Here is a 26091-nt window from a genome sequence, read left to right on the forward strand (position 1 = left end):
CATTTCTAGTACATCATGACATGAATTTTTCGTTTTTCTTGAGAACTGTATACAACACTTAAATTCAAATAAAAAAACTCATTTTTCACTAAGTTGCTTTCGTGAAACTGGCTACAAATATTGCGCATATAATTACATATTTGACTGCATATGTATCTGCATACATATATTTCAGATGCCAGGCCGGAACTGGACGGTGCATTGTTGACAAAGCCCACAGAAATCAGTGTCAGGCGTGCCGCCTTAAAAAGTGCCTTCAAATGGGAATGAATAAGGATGGTTAGTATAATTACAAAATATCCGAGATAATTACACATATTAATACTCTCATACCAATGTGGTTTATGTCAAAATTTATGTTAATTTAGATTACAACACCGACTACTTATGACTACATAAGTGTATCTCGTTATCGCTTTATCGATTTCTACCAAATACGGTAAAATTATTTCATTAAGTCTAAAGGCCCATTTACAATGAAGCGAGACGCGAGTAGAGATGAAACAATAACATGGTGATATCGATACATTTACTTGGAAGTAGTATCGAAACCTGAAAAATATCGGATCTAAAGCAGAGCTGCTCGCTCCATAAGCACTTTTATGGCATTCGTTTTTGTTTTGCCCTGACGTTTAGGCACAAATACAAATTTACACTTCAAATCAAGGCGAACTAATATATGGTTATAGCAGGAGTTCAAAAACAAAAATTTACATGTCTTTTGTTTTTGCTTTTGCGGAGTGAACTGTTAAAATCTATAAGAGTGTACATATTTCAATTTGACATTGTAAGCCGTGATGCGGAACACACAAATACAAAAAATTAGCTGATCTAGTAACACCAACTTATATAAGGTCGCCTTCTTTTAGATTAAAAAAAAATGTATCGCAGTCCCGTATGCCCTGACATATAAACACAATTCATATGAAGGTGCCTCAGCTTTATATGAAGGACAAAGCCAGTGTTGCCATTTTGGTACTTTTGGTGCTAGATTTAGCTCGTTATTTTTTTATTTAGCTACAAAAATTGGGCTTTAGCTCCTAGCTCCTTTCAGCTCTCCTCAAAATTATCTAGCACATTCTAGCTTCAGCAAGTTTAATTTGCATTTGGTAATATATTAAAATTATAAATCTGTAATTTCATTGTACAAGTGTTAAATACAATTTCTTTGGCTTTGGTGACCTCAGGCTATTTTTGATACTCTCATGTTATTCTATTTCAATTAATATTTAGAAAAGTTACATTCCTAATACAAATGGCGCGTAAGCAAATGGAAATGGTCCAGTAAATCGTTTAGTTTCTACAAAGTTCGCGGGAGCACATAAACTATACCGGTCAGTAATTCCCGCAAGGATGACATGATATGAAACTCTTCCATTTTTCTTCCGAGAATCTAACTTAAACTCGCTTTCTGACTTGGCAACACTGTCAAATAAAGTTGGTCTGAACAGCTGACAAGCAAAATCACTAGATACGCACGAAATACACCGATTTAATTCCAATGGATTTCCCTTATATAGTAATTTTTAACACTAAATAATTAAGAAGATAGTAAAAATCTAAAATATTTGCTTGTTTTGTTAGATAAAAATATTCACAAAAATTTGCTCAATAAAATGTACCAATATGATTTTCGCTGCTGTGTCAATATTGGGGGATGTTATAAAAATGAAACTTTTCACAGCGCTCTCACGAGAAAAATAGTTTTTCCACGGGAAAATGCAGACTCCGCCATAAACTCTTGGATCTGGGTTAAACAAATTAATTAGAAGAAAATCCGTTTTAGCTCCAAACGAAACTTTTTCTGGCAACACTGGGCAAAGCAAACACACTGCCATATGAAGCTCAGGCATTCCAGAAGGATGTACAAATTTACACAAAAAATATATAATGAAAAATAACAAAAAATTGTAAAAGCACTGAGAAAAATGTATACTTAAAATTTATTTAATATACGTATATAGTGAAAGTGTAAAAAAGACACATGGCGTTCAATAAAGAGTGAGAGCGCGAGTTCTTTTTTTTTATAACAATTTTGAGTGAGAGGTTGAAAAAAATTATTGTTTGCCCATCGGAATTCAATGTAATACCTTTGGAGCATCACATCACGTAAACTAGAAAGCAGAAAAAAGAAATTACGCGACTTTTATATTGAAGGGGCCTTCAATAATGTCCAATCGGAGGCGATAAGCAAGGCACTCTCTGAGCACGGCATTCAGCGTCCTGCGGTGGCATGGATTAACTCCATGCTCAATAGCACACAGGATCTCTGAGAAGGAAAACCACCAGGGGCACACCTCAAGGGGGCTTAGTATCCCCTCTACTCTGGCAAAATCCTGTCAACGATAAGTGAACTAATGTAGAGTGCACTAGGTAATATCTATAAGTGGGCCAACCAGAATGGATCGTGCTTGGCGACTTAAATGCCAGGGTAGGCAAGGAAGGGAACCACTGTCTGAAAATGCAGCCTCCCCACGACGAAACGTCCGACAAAGGACTGAGGCTGGTCGACTTCGGCGGGGCCCGAAACATGGTAGTATTCAGTACTAGGTTCAAGCATAAAAAGATCCATAAAGCTACGTGGTCGTCTCCAGATCGAAAAAACAGAAACAAAATCGATCATGTTGTGATAGACGGAAGGCACGCTTCCAGTGTTTTGGACGTACTTATCGCCGCCGAAGAACCAGTCGAATTTCAGCGAGGCCGAAAGAGCAACTGGTACCATGAGGAATTCCACGAAGCTGCAGAAAAAAAGATGCAGCCTACAGGACCACACTGCGATCGGGCGCAACGCGTGCTATATTTGGACTGCTATAGAGAACTGAAGAGGGAAGCGAGACGCATTTACCGCAATAAGCAGAGAGCCCGAAATACGTGAGTACGAAGAGCTTAAGATGCTGGCCGACAGGAAAAACGCCCGAAAATTTTACCAGAGAGTAAGCCGCCTTCCGGAAGGATTGAAGACCAGAGCGAACTTCTGTAAGAACAATGGCAATCTAAAGACTGACGTCCAGGACAAACACTTTTCCACCCTACTGAATGGGAGCAGCTCTGAAAGCTCACATCCTCAGTCGATGATGACGGAATCGATGTTCTACCACCTCACTATGCCGAAGTATGAATAGCAATATCGACTTGAAAATCAACAAAGCTGCTGGGGCTGACAGCCTTCCAGCAGAGCTATTAAAGTACGGCGGCGGGAAGCTGATAAGGTGCATGCTCACCTCTTGTGCCGAGCATGGTAAGATAAACGCTTGCCCGACGACTTGAATTTAAGTATGCCCTGCCCAATCCACAAGAAAGGCGACCCCGCCATACCCGCTAGCTAGTTTCAGACAGGGCGACACCCTTTCATGCGATTTCTTTAATCTGATGTTGTAGAAGATAATAAGAGGTGTAGAAATGAACCGCTCAGGGACAATTTTCTACAAGAGCGTGCAATTGCTGCCGTATGCCAATGACATCAACAACATCGGTAAAGAAAACCGCGAAGTCTGGTCTGCCTTCTCCAAGTTTGATAACGAGGCAAAACGAATAGATCTAGTGGTAAACGAAGACAAGATGAAGTATCTCCAGTCATCAAACAAACAGTCAGCAAAGAATTTCGTTTCTCGTTTCGTCCTCTCCCGACGTACGAAAACCGCCTCTATAAGTAAGTCATTAGGCCCGTGCAGGTATATGGCGCAGAAGCATGGTCAATCCGATTAGGCGGCTCTTGGAGTATTAGATATATATGAGCCTTCAACGACATGGACATAGTACAGCGAATTAAAATACAGCGGCTCAGTTTGTTAGGATGGACGCCGACGCACAGTGGGCTAATCGACCCTGAACGTGGAGATCAATTCATACGTATATTTCATTTAAAATATTTTGAAGTATTTGTATAACTAGCACCAAATGAAGTAAAAAAAAAACAAATCCGAAAATAGTTTAGTGGGATTTTTTTATGTAGGTTTTATGGAGTTACCAAAGAGCGAGAATAGTTAAAATTTAGTTGTTACTCCCATAAATAATTTTTATTAGTAATGATAATTTTTTAAAATCCTAATCATCATTAATTACAAGTTAAACACCAATTCTATTATTATAATAATTATCATCATCATTATCTTCATTACTATTTTCATCACGCACATCATCACTTTTTTAGGAAACTTTTTATATGATAATGAATACGAAATGTACAAATTTTCTCTTCAACAATTATCTACATGTTTTTGCTAAGCCTAGAAAGTAATTTAGAATATATAACCTTTATAATCTTTATAACCTTTATAACCTTTATAATTTATAATAATAACCTTTATAGAAATTGCCTTTTTTTCTGCTAAAGCGATAGAGTATATTCGATTAAGAATGTCCAAGATTTAGCTTTCCCTGATTCCATATATACACATTTCATGTTGCCTTTTTTTGCCTTTTTTAAGATATTTGCCTTTTTTGCCTTTTTTAAGATATTTGCCTTTTCTACCTTTAAAAAAGTGTTTATAGCATTTAAAATTAAAAAATATACACATGCCCATGCGGCTTATAGAAGCGCAGGGACCTCTTGCCAAATTGGTGTTGGAAAAATTCATAGTCGTTTTCTCAGCTAACGTAGGCTAGGAGACAATAAGGGGTGTGGATAAATTTGAAAAGGACGAGGAAAACGCCCTTATTCCTGATAATATGAACGTTTCAAACGTTCCATATTTAAATTGGGCTACACTTGTATCAACTTACGTCAAGCGCACATTTAGTACATTCAAGGCTTTTCTTCGCGAAAATCGAATGAAAATGCTGCCAGAAAATTTCAAAATGCATCTTGGGGTTCAATGTTACTACAACTATACAGATTAAAGTTTTATGAGTTAGAAACTCGAAAGGATAAAATAAAAAAGATTCAAATTACAAATTTTTCATGTAATAAAACTAGTTCATAGTTTTTCTCTTTTTACTTGTAATATAAACATTTCTAAAATAAATGTATTTTTTGATTGTTCTTCGTATTTTCTGTATTTTTTTAGTGCCTTATTTTGCTTTTTTTGCAAGCCCTAGTGCCTTTTCCTGCCTTTTTCGCTATTTTGTTTTGCCTTTTTGCAATATCTAGTGCCTTTTCCTGCCTTTTTCCCTATTTTATTTTGCCTTTTCCAGCCTATTTCGTTATTTTATTTTACCTTTTTATAGGTTTTTAGGTCCTAATAATCTGTTCCCTGGTCATCACTATCAACATCTTCATCATCGCTGCATGAGGCATGCATGCATAATTAACAACTGTTGTGCTTCTTTCGGCAAATCCTGCATTTTTTTTGGGAGTAGTTTTCTCATACTTGATACAACAGGGTCGGAACTAATCAGAAGTCTATTGAATATATCTTCATTCGTCTTTTTTCTGTTGCATTTGCGAGAAAAATGTTCTCCGTAGCTCTTAAAATCTTTATTTCGCGCCTCTAGAGCTTCTTCTGACAATTGACCGATAGGTAACAAAGCGTGGGATATTATCTCTGTCCCATAGATGACGGAAAACCAGTAGAGGACTCAATCCAACTCTTACTTGCGTGAACAAAAAAAAAAACGTTCTTCGTGTCTGCAGGACCTATTCCAACGAATTTGGAACTCAGAGATGAAATATCTCAAAAATTCTTTTAAATTTCCATCGTTCATCATTCATTACGGCGTTAAATTTATCATTGAATTGATCGTAGTCAGATTTTTTCATTATTTCATAAAGGCTTTGACGAGCCTTTAAAAATATGGTTATTCTCGGTTTACCCGTCTACCCGTAACCATATTAGTTAAAAATATCATCACTATCATTATTTCTATTCACTGCACATGACATTCATGAATAGAAATAGCAACACTATAAACAATAACAAAGATTATAATTAACACTAAAAATATGCAATATATACCATTCTTTACAGTTTCACATATACCCTATAAGTCATTGGACTAGTAAATTACGTCATTCTAATCTATTATTTTAAAATTTAATAAACCCAAATTTTATTTCATAAATCTGAGCAGATACGTACATGATTGTATACTACATGCTTTCTTTGATAGATGCAAAAACAAAGTTTCGCCTTTGAAACAAAACAGTATTTAGCCTACTTTTGATAATATACGTATGTACCCAATAATTATGCCGTATGTAGGGTATAAAAAACAGTAATTGACCAAACAACGAACGTGGACACTTGTTATTTTTGGTTTTGTTCTTTTTTTACAGAATGACACTATAATGTCCAAGGTACATATATGCAAATGATTACACTTTTGCTTGATCGCACCTACTTCTCAAACCAAACCAAGCCAAAAACCCCTTATTTTTACGCTTACGATAAAAAATGAAATAAACTACTTAGAGCCATAGTAAAAGAAAACTAAAATCACTTTGTATTGCCTAAATACTTGAACACGAAGGTTCCATTGCCATTTTTAATATATTTTTAAAGAAAACTCAGATATAGCTTGGAAATTTGAAATATTAAATCACGTTTTTCACTTTTCGCACACTCAAAGGATAAATTGACGACTTTAAGGGTATATTGAAAGAAAACTGTAAATTTTAGGGCAAATATTTGATTACATAGTGATGTACAAGTGTTGCTGTTCATAAGTACTCTGCAGTGAAACCCCAAACTAGTCAGGAAAAATACTAGTTTACCTAGAATTTCCTGACTGAAACCGAACTAGTTCGAAAATGACCAAACTTTTACCAAGTACAAAACGATTTATTCATGCCCGGTTTTATTTGACTTCGACAGTTTAATACAATAGAGTACACAAAATATTGTAGCTTTTATTTGGGTATATAGTAAACCGCTAAAGCGAGTACGTACTCGCAATTATACCATACCTGTTAAATAATGATTAAGATTCATAATGATAATTAATTAAAGCATGTTTTTTTTGGGTAACCATTTAATGATTAAATGCGATTATTTGCACCTTTTTAATGATTAATAATTAATTACTTTCAAAAAAAAATTTAATTAATAAATTAATTAATTTTAATTACATAATTATTTTTTTTATTTTTCATTATTTTCAATCATTTTTGATTTTTTTAAATTGCATGATTAATATAATTATTTGATTATTTTAAATTGTTTTTGATATTTTTAAATTACACGATTAATATAATTATTTGATTATTTTAGTTTTTTTTTATTTCAACTTGTGAATAATATATTGTACAGTGTTTGGGATTGTAATTTCTGTGGTTAATGCTGTAGTGTGAACGATATATAAGAAATTAGCAAATTGGAAGTTATTGTTAAACACCGCACAGTGTAGATATTGACAAAATGTAATTTCTCGAGAACAAAAACAAATCGAGAAAATATAATTTCGTTGGGTAAAAAAAAGTTGCCTTCACCTTTCAAATCATCTTAAAATTAGCGGGTTCTCAATTGTTTTAAATTTTTTACCTGGAAACAGTATAAGGTGAACTTTTTAAAAAGTTTTAAACACATATTTTTAGTGTTCTTGCATCAAGGAATCCTTTTCAATGGTAGCAGGGACCGAAAAAGGCATTTTGTATATAGTTTTAAGTTCATGATATACTGTAGTTTTAAGTTCATTATATGTATGTATATACACAATTCATAAAATAACAAGCGGTCAACATGCAAAAAATATACATACATATGGAAAATCTTCTTCAATGTGTCCTCTACAAAATCGTCTCTAAAAGTATTAATGAATCGCAAAGACAGTTGACATTTGAAAGTACTTATGCGAATTGATTTCTTACTTGTAAACTACAGTACAAGTATTTACTCGTACAGTGAATTTGGTTTCAGTTATTTAATACTAACTTATAAAAATTTGCTTGCCAAACACAGCTTCATCTATTTGGAAAAATAATTAAAAATGACTATTTTCGAAATAATCAAATAATTGAAGATAATCAAATAATTAAAAACAATGAAATGATTAAAGATAATCAAACAATTAAAAATAATCAAATAATTAAAAAGTTATTTGATTATTTTTTTAACGGCAGTTAATCATGATTATTTTTGAAAATTATAATTAATAATTAATTATTAATGGCTGGGTTATGTCAGACAATTAAAATAATCATTAAAATTAAAAAATGCAAAAAATTAATGATTACTAATCGTAATGAAAATTTAACAGCTCTGTTCCAATCATCGATTTTAAGTGCTTCAATAATTACTGATTTATCGCAGTTTTTGTATTTCTGTAAATTACCGTTATATGGGAAGTGGGCGGGGTTATCGGCCGATTTCAAAGATTTTCAACAGATTTCTTAGCTAGACTCTAAGCAAGGCTCGGACCGAGCTTGGTAAGGATCGGTCAAGCGGCTACATTAGGACTGCCATAATCCTGAACCCATCGACCAGGACACTTATCATCCAAATGAAAAACGAAGATACAAGTGAATATGCTGTCAATATATTCCTTATAAGTACAGTTGCTTTGGTTCTGATATTATAAGCAATTTAGTTTTGTGGCACAATCCGTAGAGCTGAATGATTGATGGTGATGAAACGCTCAAGTTCTGCATTTTTTTTTATCATAAAACAACAAATTTCTCGTGACGGTGACGTACCACCATTTCCGCATATCTTACAACGCGCTCAATGATAATCTTTGCCATTTTGTATATGCATAACGTAATAAGTGAAGCCATTCTAAAAGGCTTACCCAACAAGGACTGAAAAAAGTGCTTCCCTGCATGCTTCCTAGAAAGGTGTTTCCTATTTACAATTTACGCGAATGTACTTAAGTAAATGTTTACATTACTTAGCATTACAAAACGGATTCAGTAAGCATTTTAAGTCTCAATAAAACATATTTGATCTGAACCTTATGTAGTGATCACACATACCAAATGCATTAGAAGCGCCAACCTATGTACATACAGGGTGTCCCAGAAGTAACGTGCCAAACTTTAGGGGAAGGTAGGTGGGGGGTGAGCTCCCTGACAAACAAAAAATTTTAAGGTAAAAGTGTCACTGTTTTTGAAATATTTACATTTTTTTCAAATTAAAAAAAAACGTGCCTTTTCATGTGTTTTCTTTAACTGCAACTACAAACCGGGTAATACTTAGTAAATTTTTTATGTAAAATACTTCCAGATAGTTGCCTCTCCATACTCAAATGCAATGTAGTTAAAATATATTAAGAAACCATCATAAAATTAGGACTATTTCTGGATTTTTAACTTTTTGATATTTTCTTCCCCAACTTTGACTATCTCGGGTGAAAAAAAGGCCCGAGCTATAACTTTACATTACATGAAAAAATTGATCATTTAATAAAGATTTCAGAAAGGTGCCACACTTACTGTTTTGAATAAAAAAAAAAGTTATAGCCGCTTTTGTGGGTAAAGGACTGAGACACGCTAGAATGTATTTAATAGATTTAAATTGAATTTGCTCTTGTTACCGTCAAATGACATGCTAAATAGTACAAAGGTACATTATTACCTGCTCCTGACATTATTTTGTGTTACTTACCGGAATTAGTGAAAGCGGATTTTGTGAAATTGGACCCTTCGAACATTGTGTTATTAATACTATGACAGAGAACACGCAGTATACGTCGCATGAATATGCGGATATTCACCTAATTTACGGTGAAGCTTGCTGTAATTCCAGAGCTGCTCAAAGACTCGATGCAGACCGATACCCAAATGGTCGGCATCCGGGTCGTGAAGTATTAGCCCGGACTCATAGAGAAATATATGAAGGTAAGTGGCTTTTACACCTTTCTTGTTTGCTTTCTTGTTAACTATCATTTTTCACTTTTTTAAGGTCGCATACCTGGAAGGCGTGGCGGCGAAACAGGACGTCGTGCAACGGTAGATGCACGGGACGGGACGGACGGGAATACAAAAAACTACAGTTCACAAAGCTTTAAAAGACCATCGATTTCATCCCTACCACATTCAACGTGTTCAGGCTCTACAAGAAAGAGATTACCTGGCGAGGGTTAGATTTTGCCGTGAAATGTTGTGAATGCATGAATCAGACCCCAACTTTTTTAATAAAATAATTTGGAGCGATGAATCATCATGCAAACGTGATGGTTAGATTAATTTACATAACCTTCACAGTTGGCAGATAGACAATCCTCACGAAGAATATCGTTCGCAGTACCGGTACAAAATAAATTTATGGTGCGGTATTTTTAATTGTCAGATATTGGGACTTGTGGAACTGCCGCCAACGCCCAACTCTCCCAGTTACTCAGAGTTCCTTCAGGAACGGCTTCCAACTCTTTTAGAAGATGTACCCTTAAACCTGCGGCGACGACTATGGCTGCAAAATAACGGTTGCGCTGCTCACTACGGGCGTGAAGTAAGAGCTCATCTAGACGAAACTTATCCCCGCCGATGGATTGGACGATACGGGCCAATCACGTGGCCCGCTCGATCGCCAGACCTGAATCCATTCGATTTTTTCTACTGGGGCTGTCTTAAGGACAAAATTTATTTAAAAACAATTCAAAACGATGAGCTTTTGTGGGAACAAATAAATGGAGCTGCTGCTGAGATAGCCCAATTGAGTTTAAGATCTCTAAAAGCGTCTTTTCTTAAAAGGTGCCGAGCTTGTATTAGAGTAGAAGGTTGCCAATTTGAGCATATTTTATCAATAAATGAATAAATTTTTCTTCAAACAACTCATGTATATCTTATTTCACGTGAACCCATCCTTCACACAAAATATTGATAGATATAGCCCTTGTTATAGACTCTTGTCCGAATTCCGGTAAGTAACATAAAATAATGTCAGAACCAAGTAATTATGTACCTTTGTACTATTTAGCATGTCATTTGACGGTAACAAGAGCAAATTCAATTTAAATCTATTAAATACATTCTAGCGTGCCTCAGTCCTTTACCCACAAAAGCGGCTATAACTTTTTTTTCTATTCAAAACAGTAAGTGTGACACCTTTCTGAAATCTTTATTAAATGAGCAATTTTTTTATGTAATGTAAAGTTATAGCTCAGTACATTCTTTTTCACCCGAGATAGTCAAAGTTGGGGAAGAAAATATCAAAAAGTTAAAAATCCAGAAATAGTCCTAATTTTATGATGGTTCCTTAATATATTTTAACTACATTGCATTTGAGTATGGAGAAGCAACTATCTGGAAGTATTTTACATAAAAAATTTACTAAGTATTGCCCGGTTTGTAGTTGCAGTTAAAGAAAACACATGAAAAGGCACGATTTTTTTTAATTCGAAAAAATGTAAATATTTCAAAAACGGTGACACTTTTACCAGAAAATTTTTTGTTTATCAGGGAGCTCACCCCCCCACCCACCTTCCCCTAAAGTTTGGCACGTTACTTCTGGGACACCCTGTATGCACGACCTAAGCAATATGAGTACAGCGACCTAGATATTCATTTGAGGGCAATGCTGACCAGGCAAATGTTATTGACATTTAGCGCTGCCGCTTGCAAGCAGAGTATTTCAATTATGCTCGCTGCTTCCGCTAACCGCTGCACATTTCGATTGGTTGCTTCTCGATCACTCGCAAGCAGGGATGCCGTTTGGATCTAAAGAGATCCAATTGGATACATTTTTAGACGAATTTTTGCGGGATACTTATTTTTTCCGGTCAGTATAAATGTGGATACTTTTTTAAATAGGCCAAAATTTTATATTTCCTATAAAGCTTTTTTCGTTCAAAAATCGATTTTCATTAAAGATGGTAGAAAGCATTACGTTTTCTAAACGTATAAAGAAGCGCTACTTAAGCGTGAAATTAAAGCATTTTATTTTTTGTGAACGAAGCAATGAACATATGATGAGATCTCACCAAAATGGGTATAAGCGCAATTGCTTTAATTAGCTTAAAAGGATGCTATAAGCAAGATCTTAATATACATATCGTCGTTTAAAGTACAAAACCGCGTATCAAGATAATGCAAAACCGCGTATGTGACGTTGCATAAATTATTTTATAGAGAGTCAAAACACTCGTATTTCAAAATGATTCTCTTTTTTATAAAGCAATCGCATTTCTGGCTAGTATATTTCAGGACGAATGTATAAGGATTGAGCCAAGAGCTTGTGTGAGCAAATCCAATTTTTGGCAGCAAATGTCAGTTACGCGGTTTTGCAGAATGACGATACGCGGTTTTGTACTTTAAACGACGATGTACATATGTATTTAAAGTAAATTATACTCTTTCTGTAGTAATGTCTTTCATATCACATATTATCATTTGTTAATTTAAAAAGAAAGAAGATTTCAATGTAGTTTAAAAAACTAAATATGATTTATTTAAGGAAACTTTTATGAATTTTACTGAAAAGACTTTAAATACACTCTAAAAAAAATTTTGTTTATTTGCGCATATTGAGAGAGGTAACCAGTTTCCTCTTTTAATGTGTGCAAATTTGCACGTCGTGTAATAAAATTAATCATTGCCTGTTTACTTTTACATAACGAATTTGTCGCAAGAGCAAAATTACACATAAAATGTTTAAAATAAAGTAATGTTTATTATTAGTAGGAAATGTATTTGTAGTTCGAAAATTATTGCAATTTTAAACATTGTATATATGTGTATTTATGTGTATATTTTAAAGATCTCAAGTTCAAAATCAAATACTGAATATCCTATACGTATATTTATACAGATTCTTGTTGAAAAATAGATACTTTTCAGTAGTAGTTTTACATGCTCTTTTTAGAGTGTACTTGCTATTTACAAAATACTTATGCACAAAAAATGTACTTTATAAATAGAAACTACAAATGTTTGATTTTATGCACATGTATTCCAAGTCCTTAGGATGGGTTTAATTATGTATTTTTCATGAAAATGTTTGGTTTTCTTACAAAATATGAGATGTATATGTAAAAAAAGAAAATTGGATATATTTGGATACATTTTTGGCTTGGTCAGGGATACATTTTCTTGAGACGGCGCAGCAACACTGCTCGCAAGTAGAATAGTTCGGCAACGTACTCAGCTCTGCCAGCTGCTCTGCCAGCTGCGCTGCCAGCTGCCTCATCATTGGTTGCTTCCAAATTCAGCAATGCAATGATCAGTGTTGCCAACTTTTGATTTTCCAAAAGCCCCAAAAACTTGGAAAAAAGCGTTTTATCACACTAAAAGCACCAAATTTTTTTAAATCAAAAGATGCTTTTTTCATAACAGTTTGTATTTACCAAAAGCAAAAAATTAAGAATATTTACAAGAATACATAAATAAATCAATACACAAAATTTTTCGCTCATAACAATTGAATAGCCTCTACACATGCTATGATGACTCATACGTACGACGTAATATCGAAGTACTGCGCATTAAAACTGGTATATCTCTAGAAAGAAAAATCGAATCGCAACAAATGAAAATGATGCCATAAGTAGAAATGAGCAAAAAATTTGATGTCTTCATTATATAACCTCAAATATCGCCAAAAACCGTGTTTTTGGCACTTTGAGGTTAGGATATCACAAACATCTAGTGCTAAGCAATCGTGCCGCCAGATTTGGATTCAGCCCCAAGAAACGATGTTTTTTATTCAGGTGGTAAAAACATCAAAATTTGTGCAAATAATTAGAAAAGAAAAAAAGAAATACTTAACTTACGCGAATAGAATTCAAAAAGATGGGTTTGTAACTTCAGCTTTTTATCAATCATGGTTATATTTTAGTGTATTTAAATTTGTAGATTCTTGTAAATTCAGTGCTGCCACAGCTTTAAATATTTCAGATTTTAGCTATCTCGGAGGAATTTTAGTTCAGAAAAAAAGCACTAAAAAGGCACTAGGCACTAAAAAAAAATTTTTGGCGTTTTAATTTTCAAAACGCACTAAATCTAGTGCTTAAAGCACCAAGTTAGCAATTATGGCAATGATAATGAAAACGAAAAGGAAGAGGCGAAGTTATGAAATTCACTTTTGGTGACAAATTATGTATAAATAGAGCTAAGATTAAAGGTCTGATTATGCATACTTCGCATAACTTCGCACAACCATTTGTACCAGTGTAATGTAACTTAAGTAAATGTGAAGCAAAATCTAAACTAAATAGATCGCTAAGTTTTTAAAATTTCTGCTGATTTCTGGGTAATAGAATTCATACAAAATTTGTCCGAAGTTGTGCGAAGTTATGCGAAGTATGCGTAATCAGACCATTAGTGAATAAAACAGAATATGAATGACATACCTTTGCTTCATCATTTCTCCAAGTTAGGCAACTGCAAAGTTATCTAGGTAAAGTTTTTAGCAGCCTCACGGCCGCCTATTGCACGGCAGAACCTTCCCTGCCTAATAAAGAAGAGGGTTAATAATAACAAATAAAACCAGATAGGACCAACACACTTAAATAAACTCCTTAAAGAAGTATGATTTTTATGAATTTAGAAAAACGTTAAAAGAACTTCTTCAAAAGGCGTTCTACAAAAGCCCTTCTGAAAGCTCTTTTTTGTGCCACTCCATACAAAAATTGAAGGAGAAAGGATAAAAGGCTTTTTGGACGAGATTTTAGCTCCTGAAATTACCTTCTGGGCAGTACTTATGTATGACCCTTCAGCCGTGTACCTGGTGAGAAACTTGCACTTTCTTGGCATTCTCCTGAAAAAATTTAGTTTTTAACCAAATAAACTAAACTGAAAGAAGGTAAACTCACCAGATAATCAACATGTTGGAAAAATCCTTTCATTATCAATTTGACAGAAAGAGGAGTGTCTTCATTAAAAAACCAGGACGATTTAAGTGGGGACCAGGACACCAGGACAATTTGCCTAAATCAGGGCAAATCCTGGAAAACCAGGACGTCTGGCAGCCCTAGGCTGTTGAAATACAGCATTTCATATCATTTTTTACCATAATTCTACTTCACATACTAATTTGTAGCAATTTAGACTGAATCTTTACTTGAAATATAGTAGTTTTTGCATTTTCGGAAAATACCGTTTTATAGGAAGTGCGCGTGGTTACAATCCGATTTCGCCCATTTTCAATACCAACCTTCCCTGGGTAAAGGGCGACCTATGAATCAAATTTCGTTGAGATATCTCAAGTTATCGTGTACACGGATGGACGGACGGATAGACAGACATGATTTAATCGACTTCTCTTTTCATTCTGGTCACTTACGTATACATTTGTCTATGACTATCTCGAATAGTTTTGGCTGTTACAAACAACCGTTATGTGAATAAAATTATAATAACCTTGTACACGCTCGGTTATAAAAATTTTAAAGCAAGTTTTAAACTGTGAAATTGTTAATAATAAATGTTTAGAATTCAATAAACAAATTTGAAATTTGTTCTACGCTACAAATATGGCAAGCAAAAATAAACCGATAGTGTTTAATTTAATAAACACGGTGAGTAAATTTGCATACAATAAGAGAGTACATACCAGGGTGGTAGCGAATATTCGCATTCGCAACCACGGAGCTTCCGCATTAATTTTAACATTCGCTAGGGTTCGCGTTCGCCTTCGTATTCGCAATAATCAAAGCGAAGCTTTTGCGAATGCGAATATTGTGCAAGTGCACCTATAAAACGTATACATATGTATATGGCAAACAAAATGGCAAATTGTGGTCAATATTTTTGCCTGTGGTCGTGGGAGTATTTGTGTTACAAAACTGGTCAAATGTCCTATTTATCAACTCTGATAAAAATGTCTTTAAACATATTATTCCTTAAGCATACAAATTCCAACTTCTACTTGACCTTTGACGTACGTCAAAGGGAACATAGTCTGATTTTATGATTTTTTTAAGACACAAAAGAAGAAAGTGTGCTCTGTAATTCTTAACCAAATTTTCGTAATTTGCTTTTGATGTTATACATATTCGTCTCAATAATTTCAAATGGGGCTCTTTGGGGAATTTGTTTTTAGCAAAAATTTTAAAAACAGCAATTTCGTTAACTTGTCGGGCAATATTTTTTCATTGGGATATACATTGGATCCTTGGCTAAAAACTTCTGTGGTAAAACTGTCCCTTCTTTGCTATTTGAAGTCAATAGGGATTTCCAGCAGAAATGATCAACGTCTGGCTATAAAGAGAATGGATGCTCAAATAATTAAAAAACTATAGGTGTGACCTTTAATAAGATAAGAATTACGTAACCATCTTAGGTTCAAATGCTTATAAAAAAACGGGGTGCTTTTTTAAAAAAATAGCAATATTCTAATTTTGTTCAAAATTTTAATTCCAGTAAAATAATAATTTCTTTTCCATATCCACCTATTTAGCACGCTATAAGCACACATTTTTCAAACCAGCCGCAGAAGAAAGTATTAAAAACTAATTGCAAAAACTAAAATCGAAAAACGCTGATGAAGTTACAGATTCCCCAAGGTCTGAAACAGCCGAAGGAATGAGAATGAAAAAATCTTTTTAAAATGCTTTAGAAAAACCTGACGCATCTGGTTTGGCTTGTAAGCGCTGTTTAAACAACGATCTCGCCATTATGCTAACTTCTAATTGTATCTTAAAAATACTTGACATCCGCGTTCGCATCCGCATCTGCGGATGTTAGCTGTTAGATATTCGCATCCGCGGATGTCTAAAATTCCACATTCACAACATCTCTAGTACATACCATACCATACATATTTAATTACAGAGTTTTACGCATGAGCGCTTAATGTTTACTGTTATTAAAGAAAGTATTTTTACGTTTAAAATATGTGCGATTTAAACATTTCATGTACATATAAATAGTAAATCTTGGACATCTTATGTGTATATTCCGCATTCCGGTTGAGAAATAAACACTTTTAGTGTTCGATGACTTTTTCGAGTGTTTATAAGTACGTGCACTACTGTTTATTTTTAGTAGATAATGTTTTCAATTTTAAAAATTTCGTGTTTAAAAATTCTATCTTGAACATCTTATGCGTATATTTACACAGATTCTGGTTGAAAAATGAACATTTTTCAGTAGCAGTTTTACATGCGCTTTTTAGAATGTAGGTCATCTTTATAACCATATCGTCACTAGACACGAATATAGTCGCGAGCTCAAAAATTGGCCGCGAACAAAGGCACATAAAAAATTTCAGCGAATAAAGACTTAACATAGTTGACGGCGAAGAAAGACAAGTTAAGATATTTGACGGCGAGGACACGTAAAGTTATTTTCGATTTTGGGGATTAATGCTGAACTGACAGTCCTCGGCCAAGTATAAATCTATGATTACACGTCTTTCTTCGTCGTCAACTAGGTTACGCGTCTTTCTTCACCGAAGTGTTTTTTAGGCGCCTTTTTTCTTCAATTTTGTTTATGCGTCGTTTTTCGCCGTCGAAATACTATCGCGGCTTTATTCGCGTCTAGTGACGATATGCTTTAAATCCATTGCCTTTTAGCTATTCCATAAGTTTGTCAACAACCAGTGTCCATAGTAGGAGCGATAAGATTCCTCTTGAGGACAGCCACGAGTGGCAGTTACTAACACATAGCATAGGGCGCCTTTCTGCGGTACATCTAAAGCAGTGCCAGACAGCCAGTAGCCTTGCGAGGCTATTTGCGCTTTGTTTGCTATGTGTGCGTGTGTATTTTGCCTGGCACTGATCCAATGGTCGGCACGCCATAGTACAATTGTACAAGCTCTCATCACACGCATTTGTTACGCTCTTACGTTTAGTCGTCGCTGTCAGCGTTGCCATTTTAGCCGTTTTCCGGCTAGATTTAGCCGGTTTTGATAGCAACTAGCCGGAGAAAATTCGATCTAGCCGGCAGCCGATTTGTTAGCCGGTTTGTAAAAAAAAAGTTAGCCGTTTTTAGCCGATTTTACTATTTGCCTAATTTTCAGGTGCAAAAAGTAAACAAGTTGTTCGAAAGCAATAATGCAGACCCAATGAAGATTTTTAATGAACTCAATGTTTTACTTTCGCATCTATGCTCCCTAGTGGTTATTAGCGCGGACACATTTGATCCTATATGCTCCCCGTTGGAACCATACCTTGCTTCATTTCCTCAGTTTTATCACAGTTTTGAAGAGTATTTAAAAACAAAAGTAAGCACAAACGCTTTTGACCACGAAGCCGAGAAAATAATTCGAGAAAATGGTCGCTATTTTATTATCACTTTAATAAAGGAATTACGCCAACGCCTCCTTACAAATATTGCCACACTAAAAAAAATTGACTTTTTTAGGTTGGAAATGCATTAAGAGTAATTAAACCAAAAGTATTTGTTCAACTACAGCAACAAAAATACAAATATAATGCCGACGAAATAACATCCATAGAGATGCAATGGCAACGGTTAACGTTACATACCTGGAGTAATTTAGACTCAACTGTAAAATTTTGGGCCGAAGTTTATCAATTTCGAAATGCCCTAGGCGAAAACCCTTTTGCTGACCTTTGCAACCTAGTTTTTAGTTTTCTTGTTTTGCCTATAAGTAATGCAGAAGTAGAGCGAATATTTAGTTCAATGAATATAATAAAAACTAAGCAAAGAAATCCAATGTGCGTTAAAACGTTAAACGCTATTTTATATATAAGATACGGTTTAAAACGAGAAGAAAAATGCTGCCATAATTTTACTGTAGATGACGATCTCTTAAAATTAATGAATTCAGGTGATATATACAATAGTGATTCATTTGATGATGAGGAATATACACTCGATATAAATTAATGGTGTTAAATGTCTTTCGTTTCTTGCGATTTATTTAAATAAAGCATGTGAATTTTCACTAAAACATTTTAGCCATTTTTTGCCAGAGTCTATGTGAAATTTCACTAAAACATTCTAGCCGGTCAGCCCAAAAAGTTCTGGCAACACTGGTCGCTGAGCAAGCAACGAATCAACATCGTGTTTGGCTGTTGCGCTTTGTTTCTTGAATGCAAAAATGCCTTGCGAGAAATATTACATGCCTTTTGTGTTACAGGTCATTTAAAAAATAAAGAATATGCTATTCAAAGACATTTTGATTCTTTTCATAAGGAAATATTTTGATGAAGAAGAAATACAACGACTTTTTATTGTAAAAAAGTTAATTTTTTTTCCAAGGAATTAAAGGGTGGTTGTTAAAGGGAATATGTATGCGATTAAAAGACATTTTTAATCATTTCATAATGATATGGGAAATTTTGATGAACATGAATTTAATTTTTTTATTTAAATTTTCAATATTTGGCGTTGATGAATCCAAATGAATTTTTAAATTTTTTATTTGAGTTTTACTTCAATATTTTCATAACTCAAAAAACTATAAACTCGATAAAACCAGTTTTAAAGTTTTCACTTTTCGCTTTTTGTTTCCGTGAATTTACTATGCGCGGATGAACATTTTTCGGGTGAATTTTTTTTCGGGCTAAAGTCAGGATAAGGTTGATTTTGTTCTCGTGAGCTACTAGTAATCCATAAAATTTTTACACATCATAAGAAAGAGCTAATGTACATTCTTGCATACTTAACCCGATTTTTGCTTTATTGGGATTATGATACTTTTATAGTATATGAGCGATGCACATATGTATGTGTTAAATATACTTATTTATGTGTTTTTATTGAAGACTGATAAGTTAAAAATTTTGTTTCACTTCTCGTAATTTCCTACTGGGTTGCTCATGCGAAGCAGTTCTCTTGTGCTTACCAACACAAACACAGTTTAACTTTTGCCGACCACTGCACTGATCTAAGGATACACTGCAGAACTACTTAGGAGCTGTGAAGGACCTAAGACTGCTGCCCATTGGCGGAAGTCAAGTTGAATGAGGGATTTAGAACTTTTATTGTCTACCTGACAGGACACTCCAAATTAAGATACTATTTTCATAAAACCTTAGAGACGGACTGCAAGTTTTGTGCGCTGGCGAAGGGAACCCCAGAGCATATTAAATGTGAATGCCCACGTATCATGAATAGCAGACTGGAACACGTTGGTAAATGATTGTATTCTCCATCCAAAATTTGGAATATGGCGCTCTCCAACGTGCTCAACTTCATAAATAGCCTTAGGTTGGAGTGATTATTATTTGGGTTTAGCACAATAGATCTTCTTAGTTCATCAATGTAGAAGTGATTTCGACAGTTCTCTCTTTTTGACTGCGACTATAAAGTCAAATATAAAAAACATTTTACAAATCGTGATGAAAAAATTTGTTTATTACTTTGTTTATGCAGACACATAAAGCGCTTTGACCATATACATACATATGTAATACTTCTTCTCCGCAGCGTGTTCGGTGACAATTGTCGCTTTCATACTAGTTACATTACTAGTTCCAATTGCACATTATGCTCCAGCTAGTAAGAAATCGAGCTATTGGTTACATTTTTTTTGTTAATTTTTCATATGAATTGTTTTTCAGTAAGAATTTGTTAGTTGGCAATTTTTATTGTGGCGTATTAATATTTATTTCGATAGCATTATTGAGCTTTGTTCCACGATTTGTTGGTTAGGAATAACATAAATATTAGCCGTCATCGATTCCCCAACAGTTAGCGAGTGGCGAAACGAACGAACTCAATGAGGTACCGACTTGCAACTTGCTATCGTCTATCCGTGCTAGCTAACTTTGTTGTTGCTTTCACGTGCAAAATTTTTCGTTAAGCGACCGGAACTCAAACATAGCAAGCAGCGAAGTGGCGAATCGATGACGGCTATAGTTTAAAAAACTAAAACCTCGCTACCATAATTTCCATTCATACTGCCATCAGGTATGTAACTTGAGAATAGAAATCGCTGCATCTTTTAGGCGCACCAATATTACATAGTTACATCCCGAGCTAATATAAGGGAGGTAATAATAAAAATGGACAAAACCAATAAAGCTTAAGCGGTAGAAGTTAAAGCAGCTATTTCGGAGATCACTACATTTCCTCATCAGACTTCTGTTTTCTAGACTTTCAGCAGGGATCGAACCCGCATCATTGATGTGCAAAGTCAGAAGCGCTAACCACTGAGCTATGCACACCCCGTAAGCTCTTGTTGCTAAAAAATTTTACTTGCAGTCTTTGGCTATTTTCTCCTTTCGGATTCTTAACTCTCAAAGCTTTAATCTCTATAGTTGCGGTAACGTTGAGCCACAAGATGCACTTTGAAGTTTTGTGGCAGCATTTTCAATAGATTTTCACGAAGAAAATCCTTGAGTGTACTAAACGTGCGCTCGACGTTTGAAACTTTCGTATTATCAGGAATAAGGGCATTTTCCTCGCCATAATCACTTTTTTAAAGGTAGAAAAGGCAAAAAGGGCAACATCAAATGAATATATATGGAATCAGGGAAAGCTAAATGGTAGACGTTCTTAATCGAATATACTCTATCTCTTTAGCAGAAGAAAGGCAATTTCCATAAAATCCGTTCCCTGCTAATTACATATATCTTAGGTTCATTTTCGTGACATATTTATCCATCGAATGCCACAAGAAACGTACTTCAGAAAAATTTAAAAACGGCATTCATAGTTCTAGGTCATATTTAGATCGGCGAGTCCGGACATGCCCTCCGTTGGTTCAGATAGGCTCTCATTTACGAATAATTGCGAATTTTGTAGAATTTTCCGTTTCAAAAATGTTGATGCCTTCTTAATTTAAATTAAACAAATAACTTTAAAATATAAAAAAGTGTCATAGTCCTCCTAAACATCTTCCGAGGGCACTGAAATTTGAGAACATATAATTCAGTAAATCTCGGTACTCAGCTCCGAAGAAAGCATTTTAGTATCGAGCGCACTTTTCCGCATTCGTTTTCTTATGTTTTTAAGTTTTTTCACATCTTTACCAAATAATATTCGATCAAACCAACATATTTTTAATTATGCCAGCATCGACTTTCCCTATAACCAGCCGTTGAACATTTCTGCTTGGATTCCCTTTTGAAGGCTCTAGCCCGCCCCCTAAACTTTGAAGTTTACTTTCTATGTCGAATACAATACTAAGAAATGGCAGCAGAAAGCAAAATTCTTTGCCCGGTAGTAAAAAACAATTAAATCACAGTTGCAAAGTTTATACAAAATTTAGGAAAATTCAACAAAATTTCAACTTTTTGATCTGAATCTTTACAACATTTTTGGGTATGCAGTTTTTTAGCCCATACAATTTTAGTCTAATGAAGTGCAAGTTTCAACCAGCTAAAAAATCGCGCTGATTTTTGATAATTGTGTATTGGAGACTACTTTTGCGTTTTTTTTTATATATATTTAACAAGTATAATCTACAAAAAAGGGTGATGATTATTTGAAATTTTGTTGCTAACGGTTTCCCGCATTTTGTTTCATAAGAAATTCATGCTTATATGGAAAAAGTGCAAAAATCCGTCACCCACAAAAAATTCTCAGAAATCAACGGGATTTTTTAGCCGTTTGAAATTTGTTCTTCATTAGACTAAAATTGCATACCCAAAAGTCTTCTTAAGTATCAGATTAAAAAGTTGAAATTTTGATGAAAATTTATGGAATTTTCCTGAAATAAAGTTTTCCTGTATAAAGTTTGAAACTGTGATTTAAGTGGTTAAAGCTTGAACAGTATTTTTTATAGAAAAAAAAAATTAGCTCTAAAAATATTACGAATATTTAAATCAACACGTGGTAGTTTGTTTGAGTCACGTACTTAGTTTTTCTCTCTGACGTCAGGATTTTTTGTAAAAGGACTTTGGAATTAAAAAAATATGATTATTTCAAAATTAAAAAAAAAACAATCAGTGCAATGTAGTATAAAGATAAGGGTATCAAATATAAGAAAAATTTCGGTAGAATTATAACAGTATACATTTTTTGGTCCATAAGGACGAATGGGTGCAGAAAATGACCTTTAAAAATTTTGTCCTTAAAAATCCTTGAAAATTTGCAATATTTATTTTTGGAAAAAATATTGTTTGAGGACTAATATATGTACATACGACCACAACATAGAATTTCGTCCTGCAAACTTTATTAACTTGAAAAGATAAAATTTTTTAAAAGCGCATTTTTAATACCTAATCGTCCTTGTAAACCAAAAGACTTTATTGTTTTTAAATTCAACGGAATTTTCTCACTCATTTGGTGCCCATATTGTTATTCTAATTTACACTGATTTTTTTTAATAATTTTTTTATTAATCATATCTTTAAAATTAAAAGTCCTTTGAAAAAAATCCTGGCGTCAGAGTGAAAAACTAAACTACTATATTTGGCTCATAGTTTTGTGAGTGTATCGATTTCGTGGGTTTTGAAATTTTTTTGTTTTTGTGGCACAGTGTTATTCATAGTTTTGGAACAAGGTTCATAGAATACAAGGCTACAACATCAGCCATGGCCGCCATCGTGATGACTAGATGGCTCAATTTTTGGAGTTGCCAGATTCCTAAAAAAATTATCTTATAAAAATACACTATTTTAGTCAAAAATACATCACGGTTTATTTCAAATATGTGTAACCCTGCTATTTACCGTTTGACAATTTGCGTTGAAGTTTGTGCATTTTTCTGCATCTTTGAGTTTATTTAAATTATTAAAAAAATTAAGTGCGCTGTTTTTGATTGCAAAAATTACGCAGAAAAAGGTAATTTTAGGTTTTACCGTATGTCTAAAGATGAATTGTAATTTCGGTAGCGAGATTTTGCCAATGTTATGAACGCTTTTTATTTAAAAATGCGCGAGTGCGTTCTGCTCACTTACAAGAAGCATTCGATTTACATTTCATTTGTCACTATTGTACGAATATTATTATGTTAATCCAGTTTCACGTGAAGTTATAACATTTTATGTTGCAAAAATGCCCATTTGATTAGGATTCATAAAATATGCTAAACCGCAACTATATTTTCTGCGTTTTGTGTACTCTCCCTCTTCGTAAAATATTTCAGCCAATCAGAACTCACCTCGCAACTACGTCATTGGAGGAAAACAAATTTTTGACAGCACCATGTCGTAACCTTCTATTCTGTGAACCTTGGTTTTGAAATATATTTCATGAAAGCAAAAAATAATAATAGTTGACATACTTTCTTTTTTAAACAACTAGGATATCACTGACCATTATAAATACGGTGACCATATTTGTGAGAGTCGAATACGGGACAAAAAATAATTTCGGAAATTTTGTCCACACTGTTTTGCCTGAAACAGTATCCTTAAAGTACCATCACGAATTTCTAGGCTAATTTTCTCCAGATTTTTACCCCTCAAAATTTGTTTAAAAAAAATCGTTAAATTTTAGTATAATTAAGTGCAATTTTAAGTCGGTAAGGCTTACCACTCATTTTTGGCAATCTTTTTTTTTGTTCACGGTATTTTTTTCATACATATCGTATATTCGCCCTTTTTTTTGAAAGAGAAGCAAATGAGCAACACTTCCCACTCGCACTTTATTATACTCAATTGTAATGAGTTACAAAACTGCTGCAAACTAAATTTTTTTCTAAAGATTATAATTAAAAAGTTTTAAATTGTGGCAACGCATTGCAGAATTAATTTTGCAGATTAGAAAATAATAACTGTTTATAAAGAAAATTACGATCATACACCAACATCACTTAAATCTCGTCCATAGGCATGCCATTTTAATGAGCTGTTGAGGCGTCGGAACACCGAATACGGGACAAATACAGGACATTAAAATAAATACCGAACATTTGGCGTCCCGTATAAAATAAATAAATTACCAGGACAATGGATCAAAAAAGAGGACTGTCCCGTATAATACAGGACGGATGGTCACCGTAATTATAAAGGACACTGAATGACGGCAAAGCCCAAAGCTCTACATATTTGTTGATGTGATTTTTGACATGAACGGTTCAAAATTAGCCGGTATACATATTTTAAAATTTTTAGAATCAGTGGTTGAAATTTTATACTGAAAGGGTTAAGAATGCTTTAGTTTAAAAGTGTGATACGAAATGCCTTTCACTATAAACGGCGCCAATTGCTGGGTTATCAAGCAGTACAAGATTAATTGTATTTTCACAAAGTTCTTTAAATAAATCTTCAACGAAATACTTTACGAATATCACGTTTCATTGTACGCTTAAATTTAATTTCTTAATTTTAGTAACTATTTCTTTACTATATTCACCTGAGTTTCGAGTTTTAATATATTGTTAATTTAATTTCTTATAAAATTTACCTTTAAGTTTTTGCATTTTAAGCATACATCGAAAATGCTTTTTAAATAATTGTTGTAAAACAAATCGGCAAGTACATACGTTCCCCGCATGCCAGAAACATGAATGTGTAAAAATTAAAATTTTTCGAAATCAAGTTTCAAGTTTGTTTACGAGACTTAACTCTGCATTCATGTAATTGACATTGTGAAATATATGCTTTCCATGTACGCAAGGTATTCTGGCTTTTTGTATAAAATAGAACATCCAAAGGTAAATCAAGTGAACCCAATAACTCAATATTGATATGTACTTAATTCAGATTTATTAATTTTTTATACGCCTGTCCTACATATCTTCGCAGTAAGGAAATAGTACAGTAACACCCGCTTAAGTACCTCACGAAAAATGTCTGCTTTTTGAGGTACTTAGGCGGGTTGGGTACTTAAAAGAACCCGCTTAAGTACCTCGATGCGGGTACCTAAGCGAGCATAATTATTGATGTAGTTACATCTTTTTGTTAACTTACATAAATATGTAAATCCTTGAATAAAACATTTAATGAAGTATACGTATTTATTTAAGATTTTTCAATTAAAATGCAGTTCATTCCCTAACAAATACCATGTAAACCTAAGCTTAAGATTTTATAGAACACGTACATGGCGCAATAAATAGGTGAAGTAATAAAACAGCATTCTTTGTTCATTTTCTGACATTCGGATGCCTTATATTTCACAATGTTGCCTTTATTCGTTGAACGTTTTATGTGTTGCTCCTTTGGAGGTATTTACATATATTTTGGTGTCAATTTGGCACTTTATTATTTGCTTGCAACATTGTTTTTTTTTTCTAAAATTTTCCGTTTGAATTTTTGTGGAAAATTGGTTTTTTTTCTAAAACTTCCCGTTTGAATTTTTGTGGAAAAATACTATTTAATTTATTTGTGATTAAAAAATTAATAATGCCTAGCCAATAATGCCTAGTCAAGCTCTGTAATTTTCAGTAAAACGTGCACTTACGAAGGCGTCCGTTTGTTCAATTCACCAACGGAACAGGTTAGGCTGAATAAGTTGGATATTTCAAATAC

At 33.9% G+C, this 26091-nt stretch overlaps 1 protein-coding gene across 1 annotated transcript in view; it reads left to right on the top strand.

Moving 5' to 3' along the window:
- The window catches only part of LOC118745050 (photoreceptor-specific nuclear receptor), a 321923-nt gene that overhangs the window by 160850 nt on the left and 134982 nt on the right, over nucleotides 1-26091 (top strand). Inside the window, exon 3 of the mRNA XM_036478586.1 lies at nucleotides 176-279. Within this exon, the coding sequence (XP_036334479.1) occupies nucleotides 176-279 (104 nt within the window). The remainder of the gene's footprint in view (nucleotides 1-175; nucleotides 280-26091) is intronic.

Source organism: Rhagoletis pomonella, unplaced genomic scaffold (assembly GCF_013731165.1).
Source record: "Rhagoletis pomonella isolate Grant_MI unplaced genomic scaffold, Rhpom_1.0 Rhpom_scaffold_00008, whole genome shotgun sequence".
NCBI classification, from domain to species: domain Eukaryota; kingdom Metazoa; phylum Arthropoda; class Insecta; order Diptera; family Tephritidae; genus Rhagoletis; species Rhagoletis pomonella.